The sequence below is a fragment of the Peromyscus maniculatus genome, chromosome 4, assembly GCF_049852395.1.
Source record: "Peromyscus maniculatus bairdii isolate BWxNUB_F1_BW_parent chromosome 4, HU_Pman_BW_mat_3.1, whole genome shotgun sequence".
NCBI classification, from domain to species: domain Eukaryota; kingdom Metazoa; phylum Chordata; class Mammalia; order Rodentia; family Cricetidae; genus Peromyscus; species Peromyscus maniculatus.
In genome coordinates this window covers 140,228,417-140,255,145 of record NC_134855.1, presented here as the reverse complement: position 1 = coordinate 140,255,145, position 26,729 = coordinate 140,228,417, and the positions used below count along the sequence as shown (strand labels likewise).

Here is a 26,729-nt window from a genome sequence, read left to right as displayed (position 1 = left end):
TTCATGCACTCACTCTTCCATGGAAAGTGAAACTACCAGCATGGACCTGCCAGGTCCTCAGACTCTCAGAATTCAACTTTTTTTTTTTTTAAATGATTTTATTTAATTTTATGTGCACTGGTGTTTTTCCTTCATGTGTGTCTGTGTGAAGGTGTCAGATCCCCTGTAAATGGAGTTACAGACAGTTGTGAGCTGCTATGTGGATGCTGGGAATTGAACCTGGGTCCTCTGGGATAGCAGCTGGTTCTCTTAACCATGTAGCCATCTCTCCAGCCCGAATTCAGCCTTTCTTACAGACACCCAAGCCTCCTCCCTCTCCCAGAAATAAGTCAAACACCACCAGGCTTGTTTTCTCCGGATCTTTTATTGAACGCTGCAGACTTCATTAAGGGACCATTTGCTTGGAAATTCTTAAACATGTGAACGTTTTTTACAAGACAGGACAGCAGCCGGAGGTCACACAAGGGTCACAAGTCCATCTCACCACATGCAGAAGACAACATTGGGGTTCGGTTGGTTTCCTTGTGTGTATACTTGTGTGCATGTGCTCACACATGCACACCAGTGTGCACTGTCACATGTGCAGAAGGGACTGGGGCCTTCCACTGATGAAGGCTGAACAGGACCCATAAACACAACCCGAAGAAAAGCGGCTGAGGACCCTGGTGGATTATGGCTGACATGATTGGCTTGGCCCCCTTGGAGTGTGGGGCAATCAGAATGGCTTTGCTGGCAGGAGAACCTCACCTTATGCTGTGGGGTCCTGGGAGGGCCAGAGGGTTTGAGCTGATGGGACTGGCGTGCTTGTCATTGTAAGGGGGCCTTTGGGGCTCAGTTAAAAGGAGAGACCATTGGTTCTTACAACTCAGGGAATGAGATCCAGTTACAGACACTGGCTCCCATGCTCCTGCCCCAGTCAAGTCCCAGACCCCCTCCACTCTGGACCCTTGGCTTGAACTACTGGATAGCTACTGTGGCCTCCCTGTGAACTGAAGTAGAACAAGCAGGAAGACAGCAGGTGCTGGCCAGTCTCAGGGCAGGAGGCTCTGAGTAGGCCATGGCCCCTATCAGTTTGAGGCTACCAACATCAAATGTGGGCATTACTGTGACTCCAAACATGATCAAAGAAGACATGGTATTCGTGGGGGCAGTTCAGAGAGAAAGGGATTCCCACTCTTCCCAGTTAGCACCCCCCCCCCCAGCCAGGTGAGACTGCAGCAATAAATACCCTCTTCACTACACACCCATCCACATATTCACTTTCCCCGAATCACAGGCTGGGTGATCACTGTGTGCCAACAGCTTAATGGCAGATGGCCGTGGGTTTTTGGTGCAGGAAAAGGGGGGCTCCCTGCCCTCTAGCTTAGACTAAGCCAAATGGGCCGAGAGAGAAAGAGGCCAGCTGCCCTACAGTACCTGGAACCACATCTGGCTCTTGGATGCCCACTAGTCTCGGATGTCTCAAACCTTGGGGAAGCCCAGAAGCTGGCATCTGTGCAGCTGAGCTAAACCCTTGGCACCTCTTATGTGCAGCCCTGCTTGTCCAGACTCAGCTTCACCTAGGGAGGCAGGAAATGCCTGAGCTCTGTGTGTGGCTTGGAGCACATCTAAGTGGAACAGAATTGGGGATCCCCCACATCTCCCCCAACTGCACCGTAACTGCAGCTGAGTGTCTTGGGCAACACTTGTGTGGGCTGAGATTTTGAAAAGTGGTTTCCGTTTAATTTAGTTTTAGAAGAAATGGTTCAACCAACCCTGGCCCTACTGGTCTACGCTGCCTTTCAAAACCACTGAGACCACCTGGACTTGGGCTCACTCAGAAGTTCCCATGCCACCTCCTCCACACCCACCATGCCCAGTGAGGGAGGGTGGAGGTGAACAGCAGGAGGCAGGCCCTTTGGGGATGGATGTGGGGAGCGGGCTCTCTTCTTAGAAACAGCCGGAGCTTTGTTTCTCGTAAAACAGAATTACAGCTACCTTGGCCTTTTTGATTTTTCTGGATTTATTTCTTGGGCAGAGACCTTTGAAAATCTTGACTAGGTTCACTATTTTATTTAACAGGAAAAAAGAGCCCTTTTGGAATGGCGCCTTTTGGGATTGCCTGGGCAGTGGGTGGCTGGTGTGGGGCTGTCACTGCATCTCTCCGAGGGCACAGGGTCTGGGGAGGGCTGAAGCACCATGCGGTGGCCACCCACAGGGGGACTTGGTGAGCTGGCCCTTTGCTGGCCGGGGAAAGGGCAGCATGCATCTCATCTCCAAGTGGTCCTTGTTAGGCCACTGGGAATGGGTTGGGTCAGTGACTGGCTGGGTCAGAGAGGTCCCCGAGGAGCAGGCTTGTGAAGTTGCGTCCCTGGCTGCAGCCTCTTGCTTTGGTGCCTCCTGGGATGGCCCCATCCTATAACCTGAGTCCTACCAGCTGTGTTCCAAGTCCTTGTCTATGTGGCCTGAACCTGGGCCCAGAATGTTCAAGACACCCATGCAGATACCCACATGTGCACACAAGGCCATGGACAGAACACACACACACACACACACACACACACACACACACACACACACACACACACACACACCACAGAATTGCTTTGAGTTCCAGTCCAATTTTGTAGTAATGCCAGGGCCCGTTTGTGCGTTATCCAGCCTCCCTGTGAATACCTGTAATACAGCAGGTAGTCTGGAGCTCCTTACCCACCATGCACTGCATTCCACGAGCAGATCACCTAACTGCTGAGAAAGGGCTTACTTGCTTTGAGCAGAATTGACCAACTCACATTAGGTGCCGACATCCTTGGGCCAGCTCCCTGCCCATGCGCTCTTTTAGATTTCTTCAGGACCTTGGCTGAGAGGGAAAGAGGTAGGGCTACGCGTGGAGAGAAGGCTCACCTGACTAACAGTCCCTTCCAAATTCAGTTCAAATTGCCATTTGGAAATTTTGAGAGGAATTCTAAGGCAAGGAGAGAAGGTCAGAGCGTACCCCTTCTTTCTTGGGAAGACAGCCAATGTTTACTTATCTGGGTAGGAAACCTGGGAAATATCAGGACAGCACTTTTAAATTTTATTCTTATGCAAAAGTTACACACACACACACACACACACACACACACACACAAAATCTTGCCTGTTTTATTTGGCTCTGGAACAAACCAGATTACCAGGAATTTTAGGGCTGGGGAAACTGATAAGAATTACATTCCAAAGTAATACATTCAGGGGCTGGAGATGTAGCTCAGGGGTCGAGCACTTGTCCGACACAGCCAAGGCCCTAGTTAGATTTCCCAACACCACAAAACAGAACAAAACCAAAGGGAAGAAAAGAAAATCCAACCACCAGGAAAATGAATTTGGTTTTGGGTTAGCATCCTCTTGGGGTTCTTTCGGCGGCAGGGGACATCATCACTGTCTGAGATGGAGATGGTCCTGGCTCCACCCAAATATCTGATGCTGATGGAGCTCAGAGCCCAGAGCTGAGGCAGGCGGGTGACCCGTTGAGCATGGGAAAATCTGATTGGCTTTCTTTGCTGTTCCATGTAACTGATTGATGGAGAACCCCTTTCACTCCATGTGGTGTCTGTCCATCACCTGCCCCCAGACTCAAAATTGCCTCCCAGATGAATGTTCAGGACTGACCAAGGACTAGAGGCTTGGAAAAGTGGAAGCTGGAAAAATACTGCTGCCCTTGCCCTCAATTTCACTCTGCGCAGCTGAGAAGGACCTGGGCAGGAAGATCGCAGCTTTGGACGGTCGCTCCTCAGCTTTTGGCTAAAAGGCTGTCTGGCCACTGGTTTTTGGTGAGACTGTGAGAAAGGGATCGGAGATGCAGCACATTCCTCTGAAGTTTGCCAGAGCCTGCACATGCTCTGGTCCCTGGATCCAGTTGGTGGCCCTGGGAAGCAGGATGCTGGACATGGGGACAGTCTGGCCAAGAGGAACTCAGGAGAGTTCCTGAACTTAGCGATCAGAAACAAGTTTGCTTGCAGAAGGGTCTTGGTTCCAGTATTTTTAGGAACCAGAAAGCTCGGTCTTTTAAGATCCTGGGAGGGTAAGGCCTAAGCTCTGGGCAGCCCAGGTCCCAACTCCACCTCTGCTTCACCTGACTTGCTCATGCACACCTGGATTCTTAAGAGTGATAGCCAGACCTGATCACAGACGTGACGAAGAAAGACACAGATTCCCCACCCCCCTCACTGTACCACCCCCGAGGGGCCAGGAACACAGTCTTCCAGGATGTCAAACCCCAGTCTTTCTTCACCTCCAGACAACCAGAATCCAACAGAAGAAAAGCAAACAAACAAACAAACAAACAAAAAACCAGCCCAAGGGACAGTGGGAAGGAATGATGGAAGAGCAGAAAAGACCAGCTATGCGAATGAGCAACGATAAAACCCCCAAGATATTACTGTTACAAAAGAAATTAGACTAAGTTGTCCTATTATAAATATACTAAAAATACATATATATATATATATATATATATATATTTATCTGAACAAAAAAATAGACTACTCTGAGATATGTAGATGTCCTAGGATATAGATGCTTCTAGAGCCAGAAGAAACGGCAACAGAAAATGCAGAGGTAACTCTTATTTCCAGGTGTGGCCAAGGGCTGGTTTGGACGGCTCTGGCCTGGTGACATGAAAGCATTTGAGTGTTGTCCTATAAACAATAATAGGTTAGGAAATGCCTGGGGCTGGAGTGTTCTGTTGTCCTGCTGGAGACCCGGGGGCCTTCTTTCTTCTGCCAACTTCTCAGCTACACACACGCAGAGCACATCTCTGAAGGAGCGTGTTCTAGAAGCTTTTCTGTGTGTCCTCTTTTGATTCAGTGGCCTGTGGTTACTTTACTTGAGACAAGTTGGCAGAGAAATAAGGAAAGGAGAGATATTTATATATCTATATCTATCTATCTATAAATATAGAGAGAGACCTGGCTTTAGGGACCCTTGTCTGTGATGAATTTTAAATATCCCCTTGCTCATGGACTAGACATTCCAGCCATGACCAGAGTCAGACAAATACATAATAATTACAAATATTGACAATACATTACAGTTGTGTAGAAGAGGATGCTGTTGCGTCTTGTTGTTGTTGTTTTTCTTCTCCTTAGAAACATGGATCTTCTCAGGAGAAGGGGCCAAGACGAGGCTGCAGCTATGGAACGTGGAGGAGGTGGACAAGAAGGCGAGACTCCGTTGGAAAAAGCTTGTACTCCTGGCAACCACTGGGGGTGAGCAGAGGGGATTAAGGATGGCTTCCTCAGGATTTGGGTATTTCCTCTCTCCTTGATGACCAATGGTCTCTCTTCTTTTTGTCCTCTAAATGTGCTTAAGATGGAATCCCAGAGAGAAGTCTGCAGCCTCAGCCCTGCTGTTTTGGGGACATCCAATGATAAAAAGGTGAGAAGACACCTCTCCCGTGGGTCAGGTCTTCCCAGTGTGAAGGGCACACACAGCTGCCCTGTGCCTGGCTTTTCTGATGATGGGATGGATGGATGCTGGAGCTCAAGTTCCGCTGGGTTCTTGACAGCCCTGTTGATTTCAGAACTGGACCATAACCTCGGTGTTGCTGACGGTACCTCACTCCCTTTTGCTGTGGTTGGTTCAGGACCGGCGGAAATGGACCACCAAGTTCAGGCAGCCTCTGCCTCCACACCCTGGCTTCCCTCTTCACTACCGAGACCCTTCTGTCAGACACCGCTTCATCTTGGTGACTCTTCTCCACCTTTCCCAGAGCTTGTAAACCCAGGTACCCAGGACGGGTGTGTGTGGAATGAAACCCAGCGTTCCTTGTCAGCAGGTGGAGGGCTGGTAGGAGAATGTACAACGTTCTAGCTTGAGTCACACATGGAGGAAAAGCTGTATTTCCACAGTACACACACACATACGGGGGGGGGGGGGGGGGAGGGACGGGACACAAAAACAACAGCAACAACAAAAACAACAAACCAGCAAAACCCCAAATAAAGCGGAAAACTTTCACGCAAAGTCTACATTGAGTTTTGATGGTTGTTTCTGTAGGAACTCTGTCAGACTCTGTTTCTTTAGTTAGGAAAGGGGATTCTGAATTCGTCTTCCGTTTACTCTATAAAATGCTACTTTAAGGTCACACAAAACACAGGAGGAAGGGACAGCCAGGTCCTACATGACACAAGGCAGAGGGGCCTTTGGTTACAAGGAGAGTCGCACCGAATGGTTCTTAGAAAAGAAAGAAATCAGTTCTACTCTGTCCACTGGCCATCGGCTTAACCGACAAATGAAATGCCTTGATTTGAAGACGGGGACAGTAACTTCCTTCTGGCTATATATGGCTATGTTAAGACATGTCTGCTTCCTGATATGTAAAATAGACTATATCATCAGTAGGAGTTTTTACAGATAGCTCTAAAAATATCTGAATCGGAAATCACAACTATTTACTTTTTATCAAAAAGCGTTGGTTTGTTTTCCCTGAAGTTTCACATTTGTGCTGCTGGGTAACATCTATGGTGATGAAGAAACAAAGAGACACGAAAGATGGTCAGCAGAACGGTCCCACGGTCCCACCGACAGGCCCCCAGCACCGGGCTGAGCTCATCAGGGGGCCCTGGAGTCCCCCCCTGCTTCCTGCCTCCAGGGCGCTGCTGTTCATGGTGACCTTCACTGTCCCAGCCCCTCTACATCTGTTTTGAGAAAGCTCTGAGGCCGGTCAGACAGTCGACTTCTCGGTTTTCTTGACTCACAGCAAATGCCAAGGTGCACCCTGTGGAGGGAGGGGACCCTGGTCCCCGGAAGTGCTGAGAAGTGTCATGAACTGTAGAAAACACTTTGCTTAAGGTTGGTGTCTAACCCTTTAGCATTCTGCCTGTGTTAGGTGGCCTGACCTCAGCCGTGGAAACAGGAGGCAGAACCTTGTGATGGAAGTGTGCTGATGGGTGGATCATGCCATTGAACTATTGGGCAGACCAGCCATAAATTATACCGAGGACAGGTGATCAATATCATGTCATTGCTCCATCAGGAAGACACATGCCTGTCACTGTTCTGAGGACAGGGAGGAGGACGCTACAGCATTTGGGACATTATCCACTAACACTATAGTAAGAAAACCACATTGCCCCATTGTACTACAGACAGGCTGACCAATAACACCATCTCTACTGATACACAAGCCGTTGACTATAGCATCGTGCGGACTGGTGTCACTTGAGGAAGGCCAACAACACTGTGCCACTGGGTTACAAGCAGGCAGGACACCGCCAGGTCAACACGCTAGGACAGGAAGACCGACACCAGGAGGTACATCGGAACCTCCAGGGACACACATGGGTACTTATTGCTTTTGGCTGTGCCGTCTGCCTAGATGGCTGCAGGAAAGAGCATCGGGCTTTCAGGACAGTGACACAGGACACACAATGGCTGGTTGACACGAAAGAACAGTGCGATTCCCGACCCCCAGTTGCCGCGCCCTTCTGAGACGTGTGTGTCTCTTGCACACGGGACTTTAAGAGAGCTCTGCCCCGAGGGCTAAGGACCCCTCCTGACCCACGACGGGGCTATGGAGGAGCCCCAGACTCTAATGTGGTGACAGTGAGACCCACTGTGGCCAGAAATGGGCACAAGAAATACCCCAAGTGCAGGGCCACCATGCGGCCCACAGGAAATAGTGCTTGATTTAGAGTGTGAGATCTTGACACTGTCCCTGGTAGAGCCTAGATTAGAAAAACATAAAGTGCTTTTTATTAACTTATTATTTTTTAGCTTGAATACCACAGGAAAAAAAAAAAGAAAAAAAAGAACGTCTCTCATAGTAGATATGTTCCCATGTTCCCCACCACAACAAAAAGTAGTCAGAAGCCTGCACAGGGCAGTTCAGTGAGGGCTTTTTTTTTTTTTTTTCCTTTTTTTCATGTAGAAAATGAAATTTATTATTTTTTTAATGCTGTTCTTCAGTCACACAGTCTCTTTGAATAATCTATCTTGTTTGCATATTTGACGCTCATGTATCTTTTGAGTTCAGGCTAGTGCTGTTTGGAACGCTCATTCCTGTGACAGCCCTAAAAGCGGTGGTCTGGTTTATCTCCTGGGCTGGGTCCCAGCCGTCTTGAACCCTTCCTTGATTGCCAGGAGGGCAGAAAGAATTGAGTCCAGATTGTCAGCTCACCCTTACAGCGTCCCAGGATAAAGCCCTGGGCACCACAGAATACTGAATCAGTCAAGCAGCTTGCTTCATTAAGGGTTATGCGCCGGGACCATGGCTGATGGAGCGGAGAATTCCTCAGGATCAAAGTGTCCCCCGTCCCCTGCCACAGAGGGCAGTGCTCTTGGAGGTGGCTAGGCAACACCCAGAACTACTTGGTCGACCCATTCTTTCACTGGCAGCCGCTTGTTCCAATGCCCTCCTCCAGCTGAAGCCACGAGAGACAGAGATGGCACATTCAGAGGCTCGGAGAGCCTCCAGAGGAGTGGGTGGCCCAGGCTAGGTCTTAGTGGCTGTGAGCTCCGCTTACGTCATCTCAGGAAGGTGCTGTTAGGAGGTATGGCCCCTGTGGCTTGGCTGGTTACGTTGTCCATAGGCCTGTCATGGCTCTCAGGGTCTCTCCTATTGTTGGGGCTCTGCAGGGGCCTTGTGTCTCTGAGGTCATACAGAACTCAGCAGCAGCAAGCCAAGCATCCCTCCGCTCCTCGATTTCTCCTGCAAATTCCCCTCTGCGGTGGGCAGCTCAGATGCTCTGATCCCGAGTGCTCCCATGCGCTCCTCCCCCGGGCAGCAGGTGCACATCGGGGGAGGTGTGGTTTTCCAGTCTGCACTTCTCTTGAGCTCCGGGGCCTTTCCCAGTCAACCCTTCTGAGGAGTAGACACAGTTTGGCCTTAAGAACTTGGGGGAGGTGGGCAAGGGGGAGCTTTCAAAATGGTTCTTCTCTGTTCTAGTTCCAATGCTGAACTTGGGGCTGGTGCTCCCATGGAGACTCTTGGGAGGACTGGAGTCCACGCTGTAGAGCGGCTGACCCTCATCATCTGTGTCCGTGTCTATGTACTGGTGGACGCCCGCCTCAAAGTTGAATGCTATTGCTGTGTGTTTCTCAGGGGAGCGAGGGGGTGTCCTGGCACTTGCTGTGGTGTAGATAGACGACTCTGGGCTCAGCACAGGCTTGTCTAAAAGTGAGGCGCACTCCAGTCCTGCGACCGCAGCTGCTGCACCGCCTCTGTTCCTAAGAGGATCGTGGTACACCCCCAGAGAGGGCAGCAGCGGGCTGGGGTCACCCTCCATGAAGTTGACCTTGAGTGCCCGGAGCTTCATGGGGTTGTTGGTCTTCATGGAACTCCTGGGGCTCTCCACGAAGAAACCAGAGCAACTGGCTTCAGGAGTGGCGTGGGCCTCAACGAGTCTCCCACCACTGGCACCCAGAGCCCCCCGCCAGCCTACCTCTGGAGCTGTGCTGCCCCCAGCCTTGCTGGAGAGGGATGCCAGAGGACTGTGGGAGAATCGGGTGGCTTCAGGGAAGTCTGTGGCACAGCTGATGAAGCTGTCAATGCTGGACATGCTTCGCATGTCGATGACGCCTTCTGTGCGCGTGGGCAGAGGGGCCACGGGGCTGGGCATGCTTGCCATCTCCAGCTCTTCCGTCGGCTTGCTCTGTGGGGCCATCTCCTTGGTATTGAGGATGGGTTGGGACTGTGTCTTGGCCATCTTATTGTACATGTCTTCCAACTGCTGGACATTCAGATGCTGAGGACTGGAAGACGATCTGGCCTTCTCAGGGGACCCCTGCTCCTTGGTTTCAAAGGACTTGCTTGAGCTGGTCTCGGACAGTGCCCTCTTGGTCCATTTCCACTTGTTGGGAGACAGGTGGTTATCTTGCACTTTATCTTTCTTAGACATGTTCTCTCCATTCTTCTCCACCACGATGTCCATCATCTCGATGCTCCGGGCGAAGGCATCCTTCATGTTCATGGACACGATGCTGCCATTTCTCTTGGCTCTCTCCAGAGCCTCTCTCCGCTTGATGGCTTTCTCCTGACGCTTCTGCTCCTTGTAGAACTCCGAGAAGTTGTTAACGATAATGGGAATGGGAAGAGCAATCACTAGGACCCCAGCGATGCAGCAGAGGCCCCCCACGATCTTCCCCAGGAGAGTCTTAGGGTAGATGTCTCCATACCCAACAGTTGTCATGGTGATGGTGGCCCACCAGAAAGAGGCAGGGATGCTTTTGAACTTGGTGTCATCCTCATCCTTCTCGGCAAAGAAGACCAAGCTGGAGAAAATCATGATGCCCATGGCGAGAAAGAGGATGAGCAAGCCCAGCTCGTTGTAGCTTCTGCGCAGTGTGAAACCCAGGGACTGCAGGCCGGTGGAATGGCGAGCCAGCTTCAGGATGCGAAGGATGCGCATGATTCGGAAGATCTGGACCACACGGCGGACGTTCTGGAACTGCAGCACACTCTTGTTGGATTCCGTGAGGAAGATGGTGACGTAGTAGGGCAGGATGGCCAGTAAGTCAATGGCGTTGAGAGGGCCCTTAAAAAACTTCCATTTCTTGGGCGAGGACAGGAAGCGCAGCAAGTACTCCATGGTGAACCATGCAATGCATACCGCTTCCACGTGCGCCAGCTGCGGGTTGTCCGTGCTCTGGCCAAACTCATCCAGGCTCTGCAGCTCAGGCAGTGTGTTGAGTGACAGGGCGATGGTAGAAAGGACGATGAACATGATGGAGATGATGGCCAGGATCTGCAGGGAGAGGAGAGGGCTCAGTCAGCACCCAGCAACTCCCTGTGAGCAGGGGAGTGGGCTCAGTCAGCACCCAGCAACTCCCTGTGAGCAGGGGAGTGGGCTCAGTCAGCACCCAGCAACTCCCTGTGAGCAGGGGGGTGGGCTCAGTCAGCACCCAGCAACTCCCTGTGAGGAGGGAGCGGGCTCAGTCAGCACCCAGCAACTCCCTGTGAGGAGGGAGCAGGCTCAGTCAGCACCCAGCAACTCCCTGTGAGCAGGGGAGCGGGCTCAGTCAGCACCCAGCAACTCCCTGTGAGGAGGGAGAGGGCTCAGTCAGCACCCAGCAACTCCCTGTGAGCAGGGGAGCGGGCTCAGTCAGCACCCAGCAACTCCCTGTGAGCAGGGGAGTGGGCTCAGTCAGCACCCAGCAACTCCCTGTGAGCAGGGGAGCGGGCTCAGTCAGCACCCAGAAAAGCATGACCTTCACACATGGTCATCGCAGCGTTTGAGTGCATTTTCACATCTCGACAGTTTGAAAAGATAATTTCTGCAAACCCATTTATGACACAGATGTGAAAACTGAGGCTAGAAAATGAGAGCAATTTCAAGCTTGTCAGCAAGCAAACTTTCTCTACAAAAACCCCGAGAGTAAACGTGTTGGCTGGTGCATTGTGTTGCAGCCATGCAACTTTGCAGTAGTAGCAGCCGGAGAAAATGAGAATGGAGGCATTGGCTGTCTCTCAATAAAGTGTTATCTACAAAAATGTCAGGGGCCCAAGAGTGACTGTGGACATAATTCTGGGGTGCAGTGCTGGTGCCCAGGGCTGAATGCTGAGCCAAGCACTTTTTATGGCTTATCTCATTTGTTTTGCAGACAGGGACTCACCTTGTTACCCAGGCTGGGGCCTTTCCCTTCCAACGTTCCTGTCTCTACCTCCCAAGTTCTGGGGTGACTGGTGATACCAACAAGCACAGCCCATATCTCGCTGCTATTTCAATCCTATTAAGTGTTATTCACTCCACTGAAGACAGATGTGGAGACACTCTTGTAAGCCCAGTACTTGTGAGGCTGAGGCAGGAGGGTCAGAAATTCAAGGCCAGCCTGGGCTTTATGAGACACCACCTCCCAGCCCCATATACCAAAGGAAGTGTCATTAATTAGCTCTGCTGAACAGTGAAACTCAGCTCATGAGGGGCTGGAGAGATGGCTCAGTGGTTAAGAGCATTGACTGCACTTCTAGAGGACCTGGGTTCAATCCCCAGTGCTCATAACTGTCTGTAATTCCTTTTTCAGGGAAACCTCTTTTGGGCTCTGTGAGCACTGCACACACATGTGGTGCATAGCTATACATGCAGACAACACACCCAAACATATGAAATAAATGAATAAAATTACCAAAAAAAAAAAAAAAAAAAAAAGGATATGGCAGAGCCAGGATTTGGACCCGGATTCCTCTGATTCCTCAGCATGAGATCTTAAGTGTGTTAAAAGTCACACGGAGGGATGAGAGGGTGGCTCAGTGGTTTAGCATACTTGCTGTTTCTCCAGAGGACCCGAGTTTGTGTCCCAGAGTCCTAACCATCTGTAACTCTAGTTCCAGGGGATGTGATGTGCATGGCCTCTACAGCAATGCCCTCATTAACAATGATGTCCTCCCCACACTCTTCTGATAGCAATGCCTTCATGTGCACACAGACAGACAGACAGACAGACAGACAGACAGACAGACACACACACACACACACACACACACACACACACACACACGATGACTACAGAAGAGGATTGGCCAGGAGAAGGGGCTCGATGGATATTTGTTGAGATTAATGAATCCATCTGCGAGTAGATATGGTGAATGGCTTTGGGAGTCTTTCTATAAAGATATAAGCCCAGAGACTTTAGTTTCTGCTTAACACACTTCCCAGACTTCTCAGTGCCGAAACACTTCGCCTGTCTGTCATAATGCCTGCACCACCACCACCACCACCCCCCACCCCCCCGCTGGCCACCTGGCCTTCTGCCTGGGGCTGGGGTGCCTCACAGGCTTACGTTCTTGCCTGTGGCTGACTGGCTTTGAGGTGGACAGAAAATTCAGGCTCAGTCAACTCATCCTGGAGAGTCTGCTCAGGGATCCAGGAAGCAAACGGCTTGTGGGAGGGTGGGGACTAGATGGTCACAGGGCAACTCCAAGCATCACAGGTACCTCCCGAGTCAGAGGTCACGGTGGGCACTCAGTTGTCAGTGTGTTGGCCGCATGAGGGAGGCTGTGGGTTCCAGCCCCCGCAATGCACGAACCAGATGTGGTGGTGAACACCTGGAATTCCAGCACCCTGGAGGCTGGGGCAGGAGTTCAAGGTCATCCTTGGCCACATAGTGAATTCGAGGCCTGCCTGGGTTACATGAGACCCTTCTCTCTCTCTCTCTCTCTCTCTCTCTCTCTCTCTCTCTCTCTCTCTCTCTCTCTCTCTCTCACACACACACACACACACACACACACACACACACACACACACACACATAAAATAAAACCAACCTACCAACCAACCCCTCACTCTCCCAAAGCAACAGCAAATAGAAAACAGGCCTGTGTGGCCCCCTCCTCTTCCCTGACATCATCTCTCTTTCCCTAGATACAAGGGCCACTCCCTCTTCACAGCCCTGCATTGTACTGCTGAACCTCGGGGACACTGACATCTCATTCCAGTCGGGTGTGAGTGTGTGTCTGTGTGTACGTATGTGTGAGTTTGTGCATGTATGTATATGTGTGTGTGAGTGTATATATATGTGTGTGTGTGTGTACACGTGTGGGAATATGTGTATGTGTGCACGCACACACATGTGCAGATGTGCCCATGGCTGCCCATAACCTGTAAGTGCCAGGGAAGAGGGCTGACCCTCAGCTTTCTCTGCGTCCCTGTTCCAGCCCAGGGAGTGGCATCAAACAGGACAAGTGTCTGCGCCGGGCAGAGGATCAGCACACACTGGCCCAGTGAGGAGCGAGAGCTCACACCCCCACCCCCTTCCCCGATTGCTGCGCTGTGAACCTCAATGACAGGCCACAGACGGGCGTCACCGTTTCCCATGACTTGGCTTCTCTGCAGATGTCAGCACTAAACATCAGGACTCCCAAACAAAGCCTGTTTCCGTCGGCCTGACACCAGGGTGTATTCCCGATACCTGCACTTCTCTGGGAAAAACCCACACTCACCGTCTTCTTTCAGTCACATTCTACGAAGTGACATGCAAACCTGCCCGTTGTGCCCGCCGGGATAAATACGTCAGCACTGTCCAAGAGCAGCTGTGCCCAGCTCTGCTGCCCTTGGCCTCGAGCGCTGGCCCTTTCCCTGCCTCAGTGTCCTCGTTTGTACAATGAGGCTATGTCCTAGGGGTCTCGCCCTAGCGGATACTTTAGCAATTTCTCAGAAGTATTTGGTTGCTACAGCCCATGAGAGGGGTGAAATTAACATCAGGCAGACAGAAGCCAAGGCCAGCATCCCATAATGCACCAGGTAGCCCCTAGAAATAGATCATTATCCAGGCCCCCAAGTCAATAGTGCTGAGATCGTGAAACTCGGGGACAGGTCAGTTGTAGCCCTGGAGCAGGGACCTGTGTCATCGTTAGCCCAGGCTGGGCACACAATGATCTTGAGGTTGGGCAGTACAGGCATGGCCTTAGGCTGAATCCTGCTGGTATGGGCTCCCATCTCTGCAACAGATGTTGGGGTCTGTCCCTTTAAGAGCTGGGAGATTCTGTTTTCTCCGAGGCTGGCAGAGGAAACCTGCTCCCATGTCCAGCCCCAGAGAACTCTGGGCAGTCCCGCATAGAGAATCTGTCTGTGACAGGAGTGACTTACAGACCTGGCGCACCCATAGTTTGTTGCTTCAAGGCTGTATCTCTGTGCACCAGAGACAAGGCATCCGAACCCTAGTCCCAGATCTCAGGGAAGAGAAAGGGGCATTCACTCCTGTGTGTGTGTGTGTGTGTGTGTGTGTGTGTGTGTGTGTGTGTGTGTGTGTGTGTCTGCTGCTGTGGTGAGAATAGGGAGCCCAAGGTACCACCTCCCTCTCTGTTTGCCTACACCGAACATCTGCACATGTGTGTCCAGGCAACCTAGGGCTCCCCTAATCTCACTGACAAGGCTTGTTTCTTCCAGACCACCAAAGCCCTTAGAGTCGGGGCCACCCTTCCTGCCTGGGGAACTTCCGAATGCTAGTTAAGTCAGACTCGGTGCCTGTTTCCCTGTTTCCTACCTTGGTAAGATGGCTATCACTGCAAGACTGAGGTGGACTCCACTGTAGGCCCTTAGATCAGTGTGTCACACACTTAGATCAGTGTGTCACACACTCGCTCTTAACCATTAGTGCTTTTATTTCTCTATAATCATTTACAGCTCTATATTCATTTATAAGCTGGTTGGGGACTTGGGTTCGAGTCTCAGTGATTTTATTCTTTAGCTGTGTGGCCTTGGACAAGCTTCTTTCCCCCTCTGAGCCTCCAATTCTTTATCTGTTGAATGGGGTGGAAGTAACTGAGCACTTGCCCACGACAGTCACTAAATCCATCTGTCATTAGGTCATTATCCAGGTAATCTATTACCAACCCCTGCAAGCTTCATCCGGGCATTAGATCCAGAAGGCCAAATGTGCAGGCCCTGGCATGGAGGGCCAGTCACCACACAAGGTTCTCCTTGCCCTGGGTCAGGCCCGGACAAGGCCCTGCTTTCCTGGGAGTGGGGCCTCACCAGGTCGGAGCCAGACTCCAGGCTTCAGATTTGGAGGGAGGGGCCAGCCTGGGGGACCTGTGCCCACATTCTCTCCCCAGAGGAGGTCCTGGGCCTCGAGGTGCCCTGGGTGTGCAAATCAGGAGAGGGATGTAAAGGGGGCTCAGGGCTGCTTGGATGAGCTTTTCTGCAACTGCTCCAGCCTGGCCGCTGTTCCCACTGTTGCTGCCGCCACCCTGCCCTTCCAGTATGGCAGATGAGTGTCCAAATAGCATAAGGCTCAACCCTTCTCTATGAAGAGACTCAGCAGAGAAAGGAGAGGCTGCGTCCACAGTCACTCGGCCACCGTGGCCAGCAGAGACACAAGGGTCCCTGGCAAATCACTTAGGGCGTTTGGGGCTCACCAGTGGCTTCTCCTGTGTGTGTGTGTGTGTGTGTGTGTGTGTGTGTGTGTGTGTGTGTGTGTGTGATCTAATAACTGTTCCTAAGGACAATGTCCACAAATCCATGATTGGACAAGCCAAAGACAACTATCCAGCTATCAGAATAGCCCTGAGCAAGCTCCTTAGACCACACCCTCAAAAGGCTCAGGAAACACTGAGCAAGAGGCACGAGACAGCAGAGGGATGCTACAAAGCACCATTCTCTAGGCTCAGTACAGTAATTGTAACCATGACCACACATCCCCTGCTGGTACCTGCCCTAGGCCCACACAGGACCAGCACTAACTAGTCAGAGAAGTGGAGGGGACTCGTGGGGCCCAACCTTTGCCTCCCTCCGAACTCCTGGTCACTGGTAGGCCCTGGGAGAGGGGGAAGTGTCTCCAGTTGTGAGCCGACTGCTGAGCCCAGCGGGCTCCAAGGGACACTCCAAGCCCACAGTCACACAGACAGCTCTGTTTAATCTCAGTGGGTCCCCAAACTAAATCAATAGACATGAACGGAGAGAGATGTGAGGGTTTGTGTGTGTGAGAGGGAGGTGGGAGAAAACAGTGGTCAATATTTAAAGTGAGCATACATGGAGATGTTAACAGGTAATAATTTAAAAAATTAAAAACAATCATTGAATTGTACATGAGAAGTGGATAAATTGTGATATGCAAAACACGCTTTGATAAAATAAGACAAAGTCATTTTCTGGCCGGGAGTGGTGGCACATGCCTTTTAGTCCCAGCACTCGGGAGACAGAGGCAGGCAGATCTCTGTGAATTCGAGGCCAGCCTGGTCTACCGAGTGAGTTCCAGCCATCACTGAACACTAAGTAATCTAGTATCGGTGAGAAAAGGGAGGTCGAGGCAGACAAAGGCATAACTAAGTCAGTCAAGGAGCCAGAGCAGGATCTGCCTCCTTCACGATGTCCCCAGCTCCTTACTCGGTGCCTGCTAGAGTGGGTGCAGGAACTGAGCAGCGAGTGAGCCCCCAGCCTCAGGGGAAGACATAGCCTCTCCAGGGTCACCCATCCTGCCTGCGGGTGTGGGATCTGGGGTGTGGTCTCAGGTCGTGGGGCTCCCCAAGAAGTGCTCAAGGACACAGGAAGAGGCTCCTTTTATGGCCCTTCCGCTTCCCCGGCTTTAAGCGGGGTGGGGGTGGGGGCAGGGGTGTGGAGGGGGATTACATCAGGGAGTTTTAATTGGAAGGGTCACTGGAGCAGATCCGATTAAAGGGATTGGGAGCAGCCCGAGGGGCTGTCCCCTCCCTGCCTGCTGCCAGGGCCGGGGAGAGGCTGGAGCAGCAGGAGATGCTGGTGGGCACATGGGCCTTGGCAGGAGAAGCCGTCAGAAGGAGACAGGGGTGCAGAACACGGCCCAGGGCCACCCAGCCAGCCAGAAACCTAGAGCGAGGACATTCATTTTCCTTACTGTCCATGTTTTAAAATTGGGAAGTTTTTTTTTTGGTGTGTGTCCCCCCCCCCCCCCCCCCGTGTGTGTGTGTGTGTGTGTGTGTGTGTGTGTGTGTGTGTGTCCGTGTGTCCGTCCGTCCGTCCATCTATCTGAGATCTATCTGAGACAAGGTCTCACTGTGTAGCTTTGGCTAGCCTGGAACTCACAACATAGAACAGGCTGACCTTGAACTTGAGATCCTCCCGAGTGCTGGGATTACTGGCATGCACCACCACATGTGTTTAAAACAAGAAGGTGAAACAAATGGAAACCACTTTCAGCATGGCTGAGGATGGAATCCAGGGCCTTGTGCACAGAATCAATGGCGTCTGGAATGACCAGTGAGCCACGCCCAGCCGGAGGGAAGCAGTGGGCGTAGTGGTTAAGGACCCATACTTTGGGCTGAGATGTGGCTCAGTTGGTGGTACTTGGCATGCACCACCACATCTAGTTAAAATTGGGAGATCTCACTGACCCGTACTTCCAGTGGTGGCCACTAGGTGGTGATAAGGAGCAGCCACCCCTTCCCAGGGGCCGGCTCCCAGTGCCTCAGGACTTTTGCACCTCATTTTTAGGCCTCTGCAGCCCAGCCATGTGCTCTTGCACTCCTGGGCCTACCTGGTGCCATGACAATGACAATAGCTATTAACAGACCTGACACTGTGTGTGTGTGTGTGTGTGTGTGTAGTGGGTTCCTACCATCTTGCCCCAGTTTTCCCCATATTCACATCTGGCTGATTCCTGTTTCCAAACATCTCCAGATTTGACCTCTTTTTGCCACCAGTACCACCACCGCCCTGCCCAACCGCCACCCACTCCCACTGGCACCACTGCACACAGATGTCTCTCCCACCCCCACAGTCACTGCAAAGAGCGTGCACTCCAGTGTCTTCTCCTTCCTCCATCCACTTCCTCCATCCACTGCTGGGCAGGCACACACCATCTCATCTAAGATACAGACTGCATTTCCCAGCTTCCCTTGCAGCTAGATGAGGTCCTGTGATGGGGGGGGGGCAGCAAAAGGCACTTGGAATTGGTGTGGCGCCTTCTCCTTTCTCTCTTGCTGGCTGGGAGACAGATGGCATTCTGCGACAAGAATGAGGTTAGCCCCAGCACTAGGCTGCCTCTTACAGAGAATCTGTCAGCTCTTGGTCTGTGTGGTTTAAGCCACAGTGTTTGGGATCTCGCAGCCGCAGGAGCTTGGTCGGCAGACCTGGCCGCATCTGTCTTAAGCCCCCTCTGCTCACGCCTCTCAGGCCTTCCTAGGCCTGCCCCAGTCTCTGTGACCCCCCTGCCCCGGCCTTTGCCCACACTGCTGCTTGTGCTTGGGATATTCTCCCCTCCATCCTGCTAGGTGGCCGCTTCTCCTCTGTGACTCGACGGGAGGTCATCTCCTCAGAGAAGCCACCCTGACTGTCCCCAGAGTCACAGGCTACCCTTCCCCCAGAAATGTCCACAGGGTATTTCAGCAGTGAGATTTTCCATAGGCACTTTCCAGGTTGTGGATATGGGCTGAGTCTCAAATGTGAGTCTTCAGGGCCCGTGGCAGAGCTCAGCAAAGCTGCAGAGAGCAAAGATGGACATGGCGGCACATACGCTCATCCCGGCACGTGGTCTAACGGAGGAGGATTGCTAGTTCCAGGGCAAGACCCTGTCTCGGTGAATGAAGGAATGAATCAATGGCCTGGGTGAGGCTCAGTGGTTAGAGCCCTGAGCTAGCATGCACAAAGCCCTGAGTTCCACCCCCAGCACTGCCTAAACCAGGTGTGGTGGGGTACTTTTGTCACCCCAGTACCTGGGAAGTGAAAAGGAAGGCGGATCAGAAGTTCAAAGTCAGCCAGGCAGTGGTGGCGCACACCTTTAATCCTAGCACTTGGGAGGCAGAGGCAGGCGGATCTCTTGAGTTCGAGGCCAGCCTGGTCTACAGAATGAGATCCAGGACAGACAGAGCTACACAGAGAAACCCTGTCTTGGGGGGGAAAAAGTTCAGCGTCATCTTTGGCTACATAGGGAGTTTGTGGCCCGCCTAGGCTACACAAGACCCCTGCTTCACATACCCTAGTGGAGGAATTCCTGCCTAGAATACTGGAGTCCCCAGTTCAGTTCCCAGCACTGTAAAATAATCAAACAAACAAAAAGTCTAGCCTTGGGCCAGCAAGACGGCTCACTGAGGAGGGCGCTGGCTGCCAAGGCTGGCGATCTGGGTTCAATCCTGGTGCTCACATGCTGGAAGACGAGAGTAGGCTACCACAAATTGTCCTCTGACCTCCACGTGCAGGATGTGGCCCCCGCACACGCACATGCCCCCTGTGGTGCACACACATAAAGCACACTGTGGTTTACACACATACATGCACACTGCAGCCCCCCCCACGCACACTATGGCACCCATACATGCACACGTACTCTGTGGCATACACACATAATACACACTGTGGTATACATGCATGTACACTGTGGCACACACACATGCACAGGTACACACACACACACACACACACACACACACACACACACACACACATAATGCACACTGGCCAGCATACATGCACATGAACACACATAACCAAATATAATTTAAAATCTGTAACATAGATGTACAGAAGACAGAGGCTCCCCTGCAAAGGTCAGGGGCTGGAGAGAGTCACCGCTCCCGTCTCCTCAGCAACCTTGTGAGGAAAGCAGAGGTCGGCTCTGGTCTGCATGGGTGGGGTGGGGAGGTGTTCCAAAGGTTCCTTTCTGAGAGGGAGAGTCAGGGACTCTGCCCTTCCGGCTGGGTGACTGCCAGTCGCCTAGACCTGCTGAGGACATGAGCAGCTGAGGGACTGTCAGTCAGCGTTGACAAACGGCTCGGGCTGTCCCTGCTGTACAGAGCAGCACTGAGAATAAAATTAAGAGGTATGTGGCTGGCTAGGCACAGAGGTGTCCACAGAGTCTAAAGAGCCTCAGGTTGGTGCCTTTGTCTCCTGGACTGGAGGGACAGGAGACAGCGCGCCCCGTGTGTCAGGAGAGATGCTGGAGTCGGGGACCGCGTGGCTAATGATTTAAGCTGCAGCAAGGGCTTCTGGAGGCCATTCTTCACATTGGCTGGGGGAGCAACAGCTCTTTCTCACGACACTGTCCCGTCTCACTAGAGTCATCCGCACAAAAAAACGGGCAGGCGAGGTTTGCCTTCTAATTCCAACTGGGCATCCTCAGGCGAGGGTCTCCACGTCGTCACGGTGCGCTATCCACTGAGAGTCTAGTGGGCGCTTCTGGCACTGTTCCCTTCCTCAGTGACTCTCTCACCCCAGCGTACAGTTTCCAGCTACACCACGGGAGGTGACGGGTGACAGGAGGGGGGGGGGGTGACAGTAGACTAAGTTGTCCAGGCTGGCCTTGAACTTACGATCCTTCTGCCTCATCCTCCAGACTGGCTGGAAGACAGGCCTGTGCTGGCCTGACCTCCGTCTTTCTTCATGTGTTTAAAACAAGAAGGTGAAACAAATGGGAACCACTTTCAGCGTGGCTGAGGATGGAATCCAGGGCCTTGTAGAATCAATGGCGTCTGGAATGACCAGTGAGCCACGCCCAGCGGGAGGGAGGCAGTGGGCGCGGTGGTTAAGGACCCGTACTTTGGGCTGAGACGTGGCTCAGTTGGTGGTACTTGCCTGGCGAGCACGATGACTGTTACCTTAAGCAGTGGTGTTTGTAACGACCCATTCAGTCTCTCGCTCATTTACTCACGTCCTCATTCATTCATCGGTGGCTCGCTTGCACGCTCACTCGCTCACTCATTGACATGCCAGGTCTCTGGGTCCTCGAGACACAACAATAACAGTGGCAGAAACCTGAGTGTCAGGGGAGCCGAGGCTTTGCAGAGAGGGGGGCGCGAAGACCAATGACAAAACAGATTGATGTGGTACGATAATTTCTCTGGAGAGGGAACAGGCTGGTGGGAAAGAGGTGGTTTGCTCTGGCTGGGGTGGCCCGGGGGCTCCCGGCAAAGGTGACTGCCCGGGCTCTGGCTGGCTAAGAAGCTGGCCCGAGGGAAGCATTCCAGATGAAGGGACGGCGGATGCAAAGGCCCTGGGGTGGGAAGCTGCTGGGCAACTGTGTTTGAGGCGGGAGGGGAGGAGAGGGAAAGAGGTAAGGGGCAGACAGGGAGGGTCCCCTCTCCACTAAGTGCAGCGCAGGCTGGGATGACAAGCCGTGAAGGAGGCGGTCCTGGAAGCGCCTCCACTTTTGTCCTCTGGGAGGTGCTGGCAGTGTCCAGCTGTGCCCAGGAGACACTGTGGGCAGCAGAGGGGGGGGCGGGGCTTAGTCAGGAGCCCCGCGTGGCTGCATTGCTGATTCAGGGAAAGGAGAAGAAGCGACGGAGAACTCCAGCCATGCGACTCTGAACTTGGGCCTCTGTTTCGAACCCTGTCCCGGCCTCCTCTAGTCCCTGATTCACCGAGTCTCAGTGGTGAGCTCCCCGGGGGCCCAGGGCCACTCCAGGAAAGCCACATGCTGCAGACAGCAAGTGCCCATGTCCGAATCTTTCACACCAACAGAGCCCCGACTTTCAACTGCCTCACACAGATTCTTGGCTTAAAGATTACATTTCCCAGCCTTCCTTGCTGTTAGATGGGTGAAGTGTTGTGTGGGCATTCAGAAATCTCTTTAAAGCAGAGAACACTGCCTCCTCTTTCTAGATCTTTCTTCATCCTGCTGCCAGGGATGATGATGTGATGGTTGGAACTACAGCAGCCATGTAGCGCCATCATGCTGAAAGCTGTACTCTCTAGGAAAGGCTGAGCAGAAAGAGGGGATAAGCCGGGCCGTGACAACCTTCTGAAGCCACCACCCCACCCCTTGGCTGTTTACGTCCAGATGAGTTAGAGAATTGCACATTTCTCTCTAGATGTCTCTCAGAGGAATCGACACAATGATGGTTAGCTCAGCAACACCCCAGGAAAAGGAGGCTAGTGAGTGCTACTTGCACACGGGACTGCCCACCTCTCTGACTGACGGACTGCCCACCTCTCTGACTGACGGACTGCCCACCTCTCTGACTGACGGACTGCCCACTTCTCTGACTGACGGACTGCCCACCTCTCTGACCGGTGGTACCACTGAGGCACTAGGTACCCAGCTGCTCAGAGACCTCAGGCAGGACTTGGAGCCCACCGCTGTGAGCACGCACACCTCCAGTCCGCAGGACCCAGCAGCGTTTGCAGATTTCTCCTGTTCCTCCCGCCCTCCCCTGACCCCGAGGACGGGCTTCACGGCTTCCTGTTGCAAAGGGGAAGCAATGGCGGCTCTGGCGCCTCCTTGTCTGCCTTCCCTGGCCTGGCACGAGAGGAAACGCCACCTCCTCCGGGAAGTTTAAAGTGAAACGAGGACTCTTCCTGTGGTCCCGGCAGCGGCGAGCTAGGTCTCGTCACTCCTTGGAGTCCCACGTGGCTTCCTGCTGTTCTCACATACAATCCAAAGCCACAGAGGCCCATGAGGCCTCTTAGATTCCCCCCGTCTTATCCACGGCGTCACCTCCTCTGTGACACCATCTCTTTGCCCCTCTATACGCCAAGCTCACACAGACAGGTAACACCAAAGGAGATGGCAGGACTTAGGCTCACACAGCTTGCAGGGCTGCTCTGAGGAGGCGACTCGTGGGAAGGCAAAGGGGCCGGAGAGTTTCCAGGAAAAGATGGCAGCCAGTGCAAAGGTCCTGAGGCTGGGGAGAGATCAACGGGCAAGAGAAAAGAGCAAGGAGAGCGCTGGGGTGGAAGGTGAGCGAGGCCTTACACACCTGACGAGGTGATTCCGAGAACCTGGGAGCCACAGAGGCTTCCTTGTCAAGCTAGTAGTCACACATGCGTGCACGCGCACAAACGCAGGCAGGCAGGCAGGCGCGCACACACTCACTCATGCGCCTACGCGCACATTTAAAGACAACCTGTAGGAAAGCTGGCCTGAAGCAGCGATGCCCGAGAGGAGGCCATGGCAGGTGTTTGGGAGGGAGATGGCTACTGAGAACTCAGAAGCCAAACTCAAGGCTGGAGCTGAGGCCTGGCAGGTCGCTGATGGGGCAGCTCTGTGGGGTGAAGAGCCAATCAGTTGCCCCCCAGGTTTTGTCCTGGGCCCCCCCGGCAGAGTGGCAGCGTATCCTGGGACAGGTGTGATGAGCAGCTTGGGCCGAGGACACCCGCTGAGACCCTGCAGGCAACGGATCTGTGGGGGCTTCTGAGCAAAAGTGAGGTTACCCCGCCTTTCGGCAAACATTTATGGGGAGGAGAGCTCACCTCTCTCTTTCTCCCAGACAGCTAAGCTCCCCGAGCACCACAGAGCCAGGGTGAAGGACCGAGAGAGACACAGCATCACATCCAGTACACAGCAGGCGCCCAATAAATGCAGACAAAGAAGACAGAGCCATGCTCACAGCCCTGGGTTGAGGGTCTCGAGGCCACTCCAGGATAGGAAGAGTCTGGAGTCGGAGCATGGCCTGTCACGCATGCTCTGGTCCCTCTGGGGCACAGTGTCTGCATTAATCTCACTAGACATCGGAAGTGTCAGGGAGCATTACCCAGACTGAGCAGACGCCCTGCTGGCTTTAGCCTGACCTTGACTGGAGGACCCGCAGCACTGGGAGGGCCACCCACAGCCGAGACCTCTCTGTCCCTGCACCTCTGTCCCCAGGGTCCTCCTTGCTAGCTGTCAAACTGTGCACAGTTTCAGGGAATTCATCAGGTCATTCATTCATTCACTCACTCATTCACCCCTTCAGCAAATAAGTATGGAACCCATACCATGTTCCAGGTGCCATCCCACAGCTGGAGGACACACAGCAACCAGAACCAGACCGTGTGTGTGTGTGTGTGTGTGTGTGTGTGTGTGTGTGTGTGTGTGTTTGTATGTGACATTTTGGGCAGAAGCAGACATTCCACACAGGAGTGACCACTCACACATCCCTTCAGGAGCTACTGAGGCAAGACGATGGGTAACAGGGAGGGGGTGACTGAGCTGTTCACTGTGTTGGCCAGGGGCTTCTCTGTGGAGTTGGTATGGACCGGATGCCCTCCTCAGACTTCACATGATGGAGGCATGTCTCTCAGTGTGGCAGTGTTGAGGGAGGGTATCTTTAAGTGGGGGTATCTGGTGGAGTCTTAGGTCTTGGGACTCTTGAATTAGCCCTAGTGAGAGCATTGTTTCTAAGGTTGGCCCTTGTCCCTCCCCAGTCTCCAGCCCCCCTTTCTCTCCCAGCCTCTGACCCCCAACTTCTAGGCCTCTGTGGGCCACTGATCTCTCCTCTTACTCAGACGCCAGCCACTGCAATGCCACCTGCCAGGAAGCCTTGCAGCCAAGAGGCCCTCACCAGAGCCGGAGCTATGTTGTTCAGACTCCCAACCTGTGACACGGTGAGCTAAATAAAGCTCCTTGCTTCAGGGATTTCATTACAGTCGTGAAAAACAGCCTAATAGTGGAGCAGCTGTCTGAAGTGAGACCACAGGGCTGTCTGCAGCCGGGAGAGGAACATCCAGCAAAGGGAGGGTTCTCAGAGTCACACCGTCACACGGGCTGGCGCTCTGACTCCCATCCCGTAGACAGGAGAAATAATCATGTGGACTGAGCATCGGCTCACTGTGCCACGCTCTGTTCGGAGCGCTTTACACACAACAAACCACGTCACATCCTGGGAAGATGGCTGGGCAGCGCCAGGGGATCTCCCTGCCTCATCTTCCTTTCTTTCTAGCAATTTCTTACAGATCCTTCAAGCTCCGAGGCCCGCGTCAGCTGCTGTGAGTAAAATGGCCACCAGTTCCTCTGAGCGCACATCTGAACCAGCGGGGTGGTTCCCATTTCCTGTCCCCAGCCTCTCCTAAACCCTTCCGAGGATCCCAGTCTCATCTGCACACACAAGGTCCGCTCTGGCCTCAGCAGGACCCTCTTCTAGTTTCGGTTGTGAGTCTCTAACGGCTGAGCCATCTCTCCAGCCCCGTCAGGACTCTGCTATGAGCAACGTCACTTCTCTTTGCCGTTCCTCAGCTGTCTCTGGCCTCTGCCTGCAGAAGACACGGTGCTAGACAGTCCAGGCCACAGAGGATGTGCACGTCCACCTTTAGGACAAAAATGCCGCCCAGCTCTGTGATAACCAGCAGCAAAGACTGGGTGCCTACTGTGTGCTGGCGTAACGGGAAGAAGGACAAGAATGACGTCGGATTTCTGTGCACAAGCCTCCTTCTCAGTCTAGACTTTCTCTATGGCTTCTGCAGCCTGAGGCTGGGAGTCGGCCAAGGGGAAGGACCGTGAAGGAGCTCACAGGGTCAGGGTGGAGCTGGGGTCTGAGGCCACACATCCAAGCTCTGGCTTTCTTGGGCAACAGAGTGAGGTAGGCCCCTGATTCTCTGTTCAGCTGGGCACTGGGCTTCCTGCAGCCTCCTTCCCGGGCACACGAGTCTTTCTTGGCTCTCATGGGGCTAGGGCTTGGGACTGAGCGGCAGAGTGCTTGCCACACAGGGGTGAGACCCTGGTTTCCACCTCTAGCCTGACCTCTCCTGCCAGGGGGGAGACTTCCTGAGTCTCAAGTCCTCTTGCCCTGGACAGGATAGACCCAGGCAGTTTCCTGTCATATTTCTTTCCAGAGGCCAAGGAGTGGGATTGTCTTAGCTCTCTTCTGCCAGAGGGCCTGACCTCTCTTCTCTGTCGGGACCAAGCGGGAAATACACAAGGCTGGGCCAGGCTGGGTGTGAGACTCTAGGAAGCGTGGGCAGCCCTGAGCGGCTCCACAAGGGTGTGGAGGTGTCCACAGGGTGGCCTGATTTCCATGCTTCTTCATAGAAGCCAGCAAAGAAAGCTATTATCTTCTTCATAGAAGCCAGCAAAGAAAGCTATTATAAATATAAATAATATAGACATATATAAGTACACACACACAGACGTTGTATGTGCACGAACACTTCAATAAATTAAATTATGTGAATGAAGCTAGGCTTAGTGGAGGACATCAATAACCCCAGCACTGAAGAAGCTGAGGCAGGAGGATTGTAAGCTGGAGGTCAGTTTGAGCAAATGTAGTTCAGCCGAAGTTCACACATTTAGGCATGACGTCTTTCTCCTCCTCTCATAACACCTCCCAGTCGCTAGCTGGGTGTCCCTCCCTCCCCTGAATTATGACAAGCAAGCTCAGCTCCCCTGGGAGCTCATTGTTTCTGAGCACACAACACCGACAACAGCAGCCTCCAGAAGCGGGGAGAGAGATGAGGGTGCCACAGGATGGCAGAAGATACTAAAATCACCCCTGTAGATAGATATGAGGAGGAAAACACAGGGCTCAGAGAGGTTAGTCAACTTGCCCAAGGTCACACAGCTAAGTGACAAACTGGCTTTGTGCCCAGGCTGTGTGACTCAAAAGCCTATGATCTAGCCCAGTGATGGTGGGTGGCATTAGCCCTGGGAGGCATTTTGGAAACATGGGGAGGGCA

At 53.0% G+C, this 26,729-nt stretch overlaps 1 protein-coding gene across 1 annotated transcript in view; it reads right to left on the bottom strand.

The window, feature by feature from the left end:
* Positions 1-345: 345 nt before the first annotated feature.
* Positions 346-26,729, bottom strand: part of Kcnb1 (potassium voltage-gated channel subfamily B member 1) — a 93,400-nt gene continuing 67,016 nt past the window's right edge. The window contains exon 3 of the mRNA XM_076571132.1: positions 346-10,703. Within this exon, the coding sequence (XP_076427247.1) occupies positions 8,697-10,703 (2,007 nt within the window). The 3' untranslated portion in view covers positions 346-8,696. The remainder of the gene's footprint in view (positions 10,704-26,729) is intronic.